The 11,214-nt window shown below is 36.0% G+C and overlaps 2 protein-coding genes across 3 annotated transcripts; one reads left to right on the forward strand and one right to left on the reverse strand.

Annotated features, from left to right (window-relative positions):
- Window positions 1-307: 307 nt before the first annotated feature.
- Window positions 308-3,282, reverse strand: mibp2 (muscle-specific beta 1 integrin binding protein 2). Of its 2 annotated transcripts, XM_073850367.1 has the most exons (8): window positions 3,041-3,280; window positions 2,361-2,451; window positions 2,185-2,233; window positions 1,897-2,083; window positions 1,749-1,820; window positions 1,536-1,642; window positions 597-691; window positions 308-517 (listed from the first exon to the last, which is right to left on the reverse strand). In XM_073850367.1, exons 1-7 carry the CDS (start codon window positions 3,064-3,066, stop codon window positions 603-605), a joined length of 621 nt encoding a protein of 206 aa, XP_073706468.1. In that variant the 5' UTR covers window positions 3,067-3,280; the 3' UTR covers window positions 308-517; window positions 597-602. The 2 variants fall into 2 exon arrangements, with proteins under 2 accessions (XP_073706468.1, XP_073706469.1); XM_073850368.1 differs by lacking the exon at window positions 2,185-2,233 and having other exon boundaries at window positions 3,041-3,282.
- A 1,905-nt stretch (window positions 3,283-5,187) lies between these two features.
- On the forward strand, window positions 5,188-9,688 carry LOC141345423 (CDC42 small effector protein 2-like). Its single transcript, XM_073850275.1, has 5 exons — window positions 5,188-5,249; window positions 6,076-6,278; window positions 6,442-6,543; window positions 6,870-6,948; window positions 9,154-9,688. Exons 2-4 carry the CDS (start codon window positions 6,225-6,227, stop codon window positions 6,942-6,944), a joined length of 231 nt encoding a protein of 76 aa, XP_073706376.1. The 5' UTR covers window positions 5,188-5,249; window positions 6,076-6,224; the 3' UTR covers window positions 6,945-6,948; window positions 9,154-9,688.
- Window positions 9,689-11,214: the final 1,526 nt, after the last annotated feature.

Raw genomic sequence — 11,214 nt, forward strand, 5'->3', positions numbered from 1 at the left:
CTGTCTCCCAAAACATGGTCACAGCCTCCGAATGTGGAGTAAACAGGGCAATGCATGTTGTGTTCCCTTAGTTACTCCTTCACTGACTCATATCCCAGTGTGTGACAAAGAGTGGAAAATACTTGCTTTAGAATGGAGTCCAGAATAATGGCTTATATGATTTTCATGCTGCCACATGTTTGCATTTGTTATGCAATGTGTCTTTTGAAGAACCAGTGGTTTGGAATGACTGTAATTTTTGGATGAATCACCAATCTTCCTTTATTTCCATCAATCACGCTCAGGAAAAAGTCAACAGACACAGACGTATGGCAGGAGCTTCATTTTATTGGCTTGTGCTCATAGCTGCAACCATGCTCAGAACATTCTCCCTCCTGATGTTGATACAGACGCAGCCTTATAACAGCTGCATAAGCAATAAATACAGAGGATATAAAAACAGATATAAAAACAACAGCGATGTAGACGCCGTCTGGGCCGGAGTAAACGCAGGAGTGGCTGAAGCTGATCGACAGATCTGTAATACAGACGTGACACGATCAGGAACAGGATTGAGAATCAAGAACATACTGAACATCAGATGGTGACATACACACCTTTGTTCAGGGCAGGTTGTTCTGGATGCTGTTCAGAATGTTGCCGTACACAAAGTTGTACAGTTGTTCCTTGGACATGGTTCCATCTAGTTGCACTGAAACACAAACACAATTAGAGTCTTGATGATCTATCAGCAGGAAAAAAAAGTTACTTTTAAAAGTAACATTACACTATTGCCTTACTCCTTAAAAAAAAAATTTTTTTTGCATTTGTTACTTTTTTGGAAGGTAATGCATGTTACTATTGCATTTTTCAATTCTCCCTCTTTATTTGAAAAAAAAAAAAAAAAAAAAAAAAAAAGTATCTGATGTTAACAGTTGTTACTTTTGCATTTCTTTTTTCTAAGTTCTCTCTGCTGTTCTTTATTTGAAAAAGTAACTTTGTGGTCTTCTTGTAAGTTAGTGTTACATTTTTGGAAAGTAATGCATTTTACTTTTGCGTTACATTTTCTTAATTTCTCTCTGGTGTTCTTTATTTGAAAAAGTAACTTTGTGGTCTTCTTGTGAGTTAAAGTGTTACATTTAAGTTCTTTCTGGTGTTCTTCATATGTAAAAGTAACTAATTTTTTTGTGAGCTAAAAAGCTACATTTTTGGAAAGTAATGCATTGTTACTTTTGTGTTTCTTTTTAAATTCTCCCTGTTGTTGTTTTTTTTTTAAATCTCAAAAAAATAACTGATGTTAAAAAAAAAAGTAACTTTTTTGGAAAGTAACTCGTGTTACTTTTGCATTACTTTTCTTAAACTAATGTTTTTCTTGCGAGTTCAAAAGTAATGCATTGTTACTTTAAGTTCTCTCTGCTGTTCTTTACTTGAAAAGTAACTGATGTTTTCTTTCAAGTTCAAAAGTAATGCATTACTTGAAGTTTCTTTAAAAAGTAATCCGATTACATCACTTGCATTATGTTATAATTAGCGGGACATCAAGTATCAACACTTACCAACATCAACCCCTGAGTCTTCCATGATTTTAGTGTGTTTGACATACATGGGCCAGACGTGTCCGTCGAACAGACCAGGTGGGTCTGGCACAGAATAGTTCCTTGAACTAAAACACACATAGAACGATCAGATACGTGACCCTTCAATCACTCCTCCAAACAAACAAACAAACAAACAAACAAACAAACAAACAAGCAGCAGATGTCACTCACCTCCTCCTCTTTTTGCACTCTTCGTATGGAATGGAAATAAAGTATCGTTGGTTGAACACATCGATCAAAGGTCTGCACAAGAGAAACTACGTTCAGTAAAAGCCCAAGTCTGATTGGTCACTCAAACACGTCTGTATGCGACACTCACCCGTAGGTGTACAGCAGAAACCCTTCCACGATCAGGATATGAACGCCTTCGTCCTCAACCTGATTGCGCGGAAGGATCTCGGAGTCCAGGGTGTTGTTGACGCCGTGAGATCGCTCGAACTTGACGGGGTTCATCTGCCAGGCGTGGATGGTGCTCATCATGGCGTCCATGTCCAGAGCAGTGATGACTGCGGAGGGAAACGCAAACAAGTGAGCAGGAGGGACGAATGTCGCGCCGCCGGACATGCAAAAGCACACACACCAACCCCTGGAGAAGAGCCCGGCTTACCATCGTACTGCTTAAAGCCATCTTCACCAACTTCAATCTCATCTTGGGGCTGAAACATACACCAATGAGATGCACTCCAGAACACCGCCGATCTGAGCCTCCCACCGCTAAACCCTTAACATCTCACCCCTATCGTCAATGTCTGACCCCTATGACCTGTGTCTGCTGATACTGACCTTGAAGAAGTCGTCCTGGTGGACCACACAGCAGTTGGGCAGGTTCTTGATCAGCCTGTCCGTCAGCGTAGTTTTACCACCGTTGGTGACCCTGCGGGATGGAAAAACACATGCGTTATGTTTTTATTTCGACTATTTTGTATGAATCGTTCATCCAGAAATTAATTCCACAAAAAGTTACTCATCATGGCGACGGTAGCCATTGACTTGCATAACATGGGGGGAAAAAATACTATGGTTACCGTCAAATCTTCCTTGTGTGTTCAGCACAAGCAAGAATGCATAGAGGTTTGGAACAAAATCGAGGAAAGTCAATAACACAGTTTTATTTATTTATTTATTTTGGGTGAACGGTCCCTTTAAGACGCTCACAGTGGAATAAACACCTAACGTTAGTAAACAAAGCAGATAAGTGTGGAAACTGTAGCGTCTGCCAAAACTGCAGTTACTATTACATAATTGTCATTAATTAGTCTAAAAAAATTTTTTTTAGTTTTATTTAAAACATTCCCGCCTGAACCCGATCTCCCGCCGTTTAAACACCATTCTATCATTCCGGCGGGAATTACCGTTACTATAGTGATTTTTGTTCTCCTCTCAAACAAAATGAGAGTGGCACGCGGCCTGCATCGAGCACGCGCTGCGCTCTCTCTCTCTCGCTCGCTCACTCACTCACTCACCCTCCGATTCCGATGATGATCTTCATCTTCAAACTGATTCAGACGCGCGTCAATGTCGGGAAAGTTGTTAGTAACACCGGATCGATGACCGTACGAAGGAAGGCGTGAAAAGAGAAGGTTTAAGGAAACGTCAACTACTTGATTCCTCCATGACGCTGAATGAAAGCTGGACGATGGCGCTTCCTCGCAATCTTCCACCAAAGAGAAACTCGTGTGCTCGCTGCTGCTCAGACACTACCCTCTGCTGCGCGCTGATTGGCTATATAAACACCGGCCAGCGGAAACCGCCCTCGGCCAATCACAGCGCAGGATCCTTAGCCCGCGTAAGCTCCGCCCACCGTGGGCCAGACAAATGGTATTTTTGTGTTGCTGATGATTCATGATGTTCCTTTGGGTGGATTTTTTTTTATGTAATACCGACAACACAATTTATTCTTTATAAATACACTACCAGGAGAAAGCGTTTGAACTGTTTTTATTTATTTATTTATTTATTTTTTAAAGTCTCTTCTGCTCACCAACCCTGCATTTATTTGATCCAAAGTACAACTAAAACAGTAAAATTGTGAACTATTTTGACTATTTAAAACAACTGCTTTCTATGTGAATATCTGTTAGACTGTAATTTATTTTTGTGATTTCAAAGCTGAATTTTCTAATATACTGATTTACTGCTCAAGAAATATTCCTGATTATTATCGATGTTGATGAAAGATCCAAAGACCAGCATTTATTGGAAATAAAAAGCTTTTGTAACATTATACACTATACCATTCAAAAGCTTGGAGTCAGTTTACATTTTTGGGGGTTTTTTTTTGGGAAGGAAATGATAGAAATGAATACTTTTATTTAGTTGGGATGCTTTAAATTAATCAAAAGTGATGATAAAGACATTTATAATGTTACAAAAGACTTCTATTTCAGATAAATGCTGCTCTTCTGAACTTTCTATTCATCAAAGAAACCTGAAAAAATTCTACTCAGCTGTTTTAAAAATAATAATAATGTTTTTGAGCAGTATATTAGAATGATTTCTGAAGGATCATATGATACTGAAGACTAGAGTAATGATGCTGAAAATTCAGCTTTGCATCACAGAAATAAATTACACTTGAACAGATATTCACATAGAAAGCAGTTGTTTTAAATAGTAAAATTATTTTAGAATATTAATGCTTTTGCTGTACTTTGAATCAAATAAATGCAGGTTTGGTGAGCAGAAGAGAATTCTTAAAAAAAAAAAACATTACAAATAGTGTAGTTTATGCTTTTAATTAGTTATTGTAGACATATATTTTACTAGACTTATTCTCTGTTCTTAATGAATTTAAACAGTTTTAAAGAGTAAAAAAAAGATTTAAATTAAATACAAGGCAATAACAAAGTACATTTCTCCAGATATCCTCATTAAGTGTGAACAAAACTCACACAGATCTTCTTTATTTAATAATCATTCATAAACTGTGACATATAGCGTTGTTTTCCTGGTGTTTTTGAGAGATCACATACACACTATACTAATATATGCTCCAGAGCTGAATGATAGTTTTTCGTGCTGGACGTGATGATGGTGCAGCAGTGAAGGGTTCTGGAGGAGTTCAGGGTTTTTCCATTCCTGATGATGCGTTTATTCCTTACATGGATACAGCGCACGCGCATGCGCGTTACACACACACACACGCGCACACTCCTGTACAAACACACGGTTCAAATATAATGAATTATGCAATGTGGCTTTGTTGGAATCTACAATATTTAGTTTAATGCCATCCAGGCGCGTCGCAGTTACTTTTCCTTTTTTATAATGACTGCTTATGTTTTCTAAAAAACAAACAGCGCGTATTTTATATATGGAGACATGAAAAAAAGAAGTTGATTTTTTTTTTTTTTTGCTGACTGTTTATTTATTGTAGTCTGAAAGAATCTCAAAGCGATCAATGTGGAAAGGTTTGTGAAAATATAAACTCATATGAGCGTCGCCCCCTGGTGGAGCAGATGCACTTTCACATCAGGTCAATCTCTCGTGTTCATGTAAATCCTGACGGCTTTTCTTCTTTTAGTTCACCAAGTGAGGTTACTGCGTTGTGCGCAAGCGAGCGCTATCAATAGACAAAACTACAAGCCCCGAGATGCACCGCGGCGGACCAGCGGCGGAAGAGGGCGGAGCCACTATCGGCTTTCTGACAGACGCTTTCAGGAAGTGCTCGAGGTAAGGCTTCACATCTTCCTTTTATTAAACATTTATCGCTAAAATCGCTTATTATAAGCGCGAGCTGTGATATTAAAGCTTGTTTTTCACCTCCAGGTTTGATTTTGTTCCTCTAGTTGTGCTGTAAGAGAGCATATTTGATTGTTAGCATGCTAGTTTGTGGCTGAGGTTTCCTGCTGCGCGTCTGTTTATTAATATTGGATGAATATAAATGCTTCATGTAATATTTAAGGCTTTTTAATGAGTTTAACAGCTGGAGACTGGTGCACTTACATTCCTAAAGCAAAACAGACAGATCTGTGGTGTGGAGCTCAGATTTGATCATGATTAATCGATTATTTTATACAGTTTGATGATGATGAGAAGGAGGAGGAGGAGGCTCTAGTGTCAGAAATGAGCTTGAACCTTTATAAAGGCATTTGTTTTCTACTAGATGTAAACATAATGCTTTAACCATGTAGTCATGTGTAATTTCGTTAAGGAACATACACAAAATCATCAATCAATCAGATTTATAATCAAATATAGTGGGGGTTTATCTCTTATAACTAGGCCTGCAATAGAATCTTATGAACTTCGTCAGATGTTATGAAGAGATGACAGAGCAGTTTATTACAGGGGGATTTTATGCCCAGAAACCCCTTTCAATTCTCTTTCTGAATGTCCACATTTTCAAGTTTCAATTTTAATTTCATTTTCTCTCAGAATTTGAACAGACACATTTATGTTTATGAACTCCAGCGGTGCCGTTTGCTCATTTGCTGCTGAAAATACGAGGAAGGTTGAATGTTGTTGAGATTTCCGCTGATTTAATTGTGTGTTTCAGGAGGATCCGTGAGCCTGGCATGCGTGCGTTGAGACGCTGAGATCAGCTTCCGGCAGACGCTTGCGGCCACTGAGCGAGAGCACAATAGAGCAAAACACACAGGAAGAGAGAGAAGAAAGTCAGACGGAGGAAGTTGCTGCAGAAGGAGCATGACAGAGTTCTGGGTGTGTTTCAGCTGCTGCGTCGCTGAACAGCCGCAACCCGTGAGTCTCAAACACTGGCTTATATATCCGTGATGAGGATGAGGATGATGAAGAGTGCAGAGACTCAGATGTGTGTGTGTTGATGTGTGTGAGTGTAGCAGGTCTTCCTGAGTCTCGCTTCATTGTTCCGCCCTCTTTTTTTCTCTTTGCGTGTGAATTGCAGAAGCGGAGGCGGAGGATAGATCGCTCTATGATCGGAGAACCCACAAACTTTATTCATATGACACACGTGGGCTCTGGAGACATGGGAATGAGTCTGGGAGCTGTGAGTATTCAACATTTAGAGAACGCACTCTCACCGAATTACGAATAGGACATCATTTTGTCCTCGGAGTGAATATTATCTAAATTTGTTGAGATTGGTGTTTTGCTACGCAAACCGCATAAATAAGCATTATTTGCATGAGGATGACTGAATCATTTTACTTGACACACAATTTGTTTGTAAGTCAAAAACAGATTTGATTAACAAATGAGCTGGTTTGTTGAAGCTGCCAGACTCAGGTTGAGATCAGAATGAGCGGAGCAGCTGTGGTGTTCTGGATGAAGTGATGTCCTGTGATCTTGATTTGTGGTGTTTGTGTGGGGCAGGTGGATTCGGTGCAGGCGCAGATGAAATCTAAAGGCGGTTACGGGAACGGCACGGCGGAGAGCGTTCAGGGCTGATCAGGTGATTGTCTGACTTCATCAATAGACAGCACTAGAATCATCTGTAATTCTGCATTACACAGGCTCCAGTTTAGTTTTCTGACAATTAGAACTTATGGCCATAAAATGTCTGAAATATTAAATAAAAAAACATGATGGTGGACAAACAGGAATTTAATTTTATGTATATTTAATGTTTTTTTTTTATCAAATTATCTAGTCAAAACTGTTTGAACAGTAAGATTTTTTAAAAAGTCTCTTCTGCTCACCTAGCCTGCATTTATTTGAGCCAATGTAGAGCAAAACTAGTAACATTTTGTAATGTTTTTACTATTTAAAATGACTGTTTTCTATTTTAATGTGTTAAAATATTATTTATTCCAGTGATTTCAAAGTTGAATTTTCAGCATCATTACTCCAGTCTTCAGTCTCACATGATCCTTCAGAAATCATTCTAATATGCTTTTTTTGCTGCTCTAAAAACATTTGTTATTATTATTATTATTATTATGTTGAAAACAGCCGAGTAGAATTTTTTTCAGGTTTCTTTGAAGAATATAAAGTTCAGAAGAACAGCATTTATTTAAAATAGAAATCTTTTTGTAACATTATAAATGTCTTTATCATCACTGTTGATCCATTTAAAGCATCCTTGCTAAATATAAGTATTAATTTCTGAAATTTCTTTCCCCCGAAAATCACACTGACTCCAAGCTTTTGAATGGTATAGTGTATGATGTTACAAAAGCTTTTTTATTTCAGATAAATTATGATCTTTGGATCTATCAAAGAATCCTGAAATAAATGAACTCAACTGTTTTAAATATTGATAATAATAATACTAATCAGAAAATCAGCATGTTAGAATGATTTCTGAAGGATCATGTGACACGGAAGACTGATGAAAATTCAGCTTTGATCACAGATTAAAATTACATTTTAAAACTTTTTAAATAGTAAAAATATTTCACAATATTACTGCCTTTGCTGTATTTTGGATCAAATAAATGCAGGCTTGGTGGAAGTGTCTTCTGCTCATCAAGGCTGATCAAAAATACAGAAAAAAAACCCAAAATACTGAAAAATGTTATTACAATATAAAATATATTTTTTATTTTAATATACTTTAAAATCTAATTACTCCTGTGATGCAAAGCTGAATTTTCATCAGTCTTCAGTGTCACATGATCCTTCAGAATTCATTCTAATACACTGATTCATTATTAGAATTATCGATGTTCTGCCAAATATTTTTTGTAACCTGTGATTCTTTTTGTTTTCAGGATTCTTTGATGAATAAGTTAACAGCATTTATTCAAAATAGAAACAATGTAAATCTATGCTATCACTTTATCAATTTAGCACATCCTTACTGAATAAAAGTATTAATTTCTTTCAAAAAAAGAAAAAAATCACTGACCCCTAAAAGTTTGAACAGTAGTGAATATTGTTAGAAAACCTTTCTATTTAAAAAAAAATGCTGTTCTTTTTAATTTTATTCATCAAAGAATCCTGAAAAATGTATCACAGGTTACAAAAAAATCTGTGACTGATAATAAATCAGTATATTAGAATGATTTCTGAAGGATCATGTGACACTGAAGACTGGAGTAATGATGCTGAAAATTCAGGAATAAATGTTTAACTTTTAATGATTTTTAATGTATATTAAAATAGAAGAACGTTGTTTTACTTCATAATAATATTTCACAGTATTACACTTTTTTTTTCTGTATTTTTGATCAAATAAATGCAGCCTTGATGAGATTAGAAACTTATTTAAAATCGTACTTTTGACCAACAGTGTGTTTTTGTCAGAACCTCGGAAGTTTTTGACAATCATTTACAGTTGAATACGTTACATTGCCCTCATGCTCATGTAGTATTCATTTTATTGTGCAGGTCTTATAAAAAGCATAACATTTTATTCAAAAGTCCTGCAGATAGATGAGCTGTGCTGTTATTCCGCTCTGAGTGTGTGTTTATGATGGTGATTTCTGATAGTGATCTAGTGCTTTGGAATGAAAGATTGATAAGCGAATTGAAGAGTTGATGTTCAGCTGTTATTGCTCATGATTCAGCGTAATAATCTGACACAGCGGCTGGTTAATGTTTGATATTCAGATCAGAAATCAAACCTGTTCTGCAGTCTGTTTGACGCTGCGATGTGTAAAAGTGTTAACCTCAGACTCTGAGATGTTGACTCTGCTTGTTTTGTGTCCTGCAGCCGGCGTGAGTCCGTCGGAAGCGCAGACGCTGGAGAGAGCGATCGGTTCGCCGACGGTTGTAGATATTTTTGTAATGAAAGCACTGCTATTCTTTTACCGCTTTATCGATTGTCCTGTACAAAACCTCCTTTAACGGTAGAGATTGATCAGAATGCCTGGCGAATACATGATTGTCTGTGAGCATCAATGTTCTGATGTGGTTTTTCCCATGGATCTGTATTTATTTCATGGTTAAATGGTGGCTGGGCCACATGAGATACGCAGAGACACAAATTCAGACGCTTCGGAGCTGTTATTCGGTCTGTAATAACTGCTTTTTGTTATGTTTTGTACCTTTCCAATATTCCCTGGACAATGGAATATCTTTTTTGTCGTTTTATCTTTTAAATGTGCTGTGTTTGCAGTAAACTTGAAATGTGCATCTCACTGTAATATTTGTGCAATGCTCGTACGGGATGCACTGACAGGAAAGTATTTTTGTACAAATCATGTTCATTTTCATTCTGATGCATAAATAAAATTTCAACCTTGTAACCCACTGTGTGTGTTTGTAGTGTTTCGGTGAACGCCGTGACGCCGATCGGATCCATCACACTTTATTAACGGAAACGCATCATCTTTTTATAGTCGTACATAATTATGTGAACTCATGCGTCTGAACTGTGAGTGTTGCTCAGGTTTTTCAGGTTCTGTTGGAACAGATCTGGGATTTCCAGACCTTCATGTTTATACCTTCATCAGATCATAAAACTAAATCAACTAGAACACCTCTGGAAACCAATACATCATAACATTCAAAAACAATTGATAATTCATAATAATAATTACAAAAACAGTTCATATTTATTCCTATATATATACTAGTAGAGATTGTTCTTGTTAATTAATAGGAATAAATAATAATTGGTCTAAAAACAGTCATATATATTTGTAGCAATAGCCAAAAATACATTGTATGGGTCAAAATGATCAATTTTATGCCAAAAATCATTAGGATATTAATATTTTGTACATTTCCTACCATAAATATATCAAAACTTAATTTTTGATTAGTAATATGCATTGCTAAGAACTTCATTTGGACAACTTTGAAGACGATTTTCTCAATATTTACATTTTTGCACCCTCAGATTCCAGAGAGATTCCAAATAACAAGTAGTATTACATATTCATGTCAAATTAACATTAGCTGCCAGAGAAACGAAAATAGAAAAATATAAAATTACATAAATTTGAATGCTTTCAGAGCATTACATGTTTTCAGTGCTTTTTGGTTATTTTTGTTTGTTCCAAGAGATTTACATACAATTTGAAGTCATTAATAAAATGTGAAAAATTTGATTTACATTGAGCCCACTTTTTTCTTATCTATATGGAATTATCAGAATAAAATAAATGTATAATATGTTTTTCTTCACAATTCAAATTTTCATTTTGTATAAAAAAAAAAGCACTTCAAATATACAAATTTCTATCATACATTCCATTTTTCTGTAAAGGGGAGACACTGCAGGCAAAAATAGTGTTTTTTCATGCACCTGTCAAGTCAAGTTTGAGATTTTGGGCTTTTTGGATGTTCATAAAGTGTTTAAAATTCTTTTATAGCACTTGATGTATTTGTGTCAATATATTTCAATTACAATACATATTTTTAAAAGCCAAGAGTTTTTTCTCCTACACCGAGCCATAAATCTCCACTTCAGTAGCACTTACACACACCACACTTTACTTTTTTCTTTAGATTCCTGTCTATATCCTGAAGGTTTTTACAGAGGGATTTGTTTATATTCAATTAGCTTGATTTTATACATCTTATTCCCCAAAAACTGTAAATAATCTATCTTTTTATAGTATTTTCTGAATTATTGAGTGACAAAATGAGATACCCAAAATTCCTTCTGTAAATTATGTAAAAAAAAAAAAAAAAAAAATAATAAACAAGAATTTTGTAACTGACTTCATCCCGTGTTTAGATTTATGTACTGGAAATGTATGCAAATTAGCGCACATTTCATTAAATAGTGGCTCATTTGCATATTAAACCCAAACATTTTAGAAAA

Source organism: Garra rufa, chromosome 11 (genome assembly GCF_049309525.1).
Source record: "Garra rufa chromosome 11, GarRuf1.0, whole genome shotgun sequence".
NCBI lineage: Eukaryota > Metazoa > Chordata > Actinopteri > Cypriniformes > Cyprinidae > Garra > Garra rufa.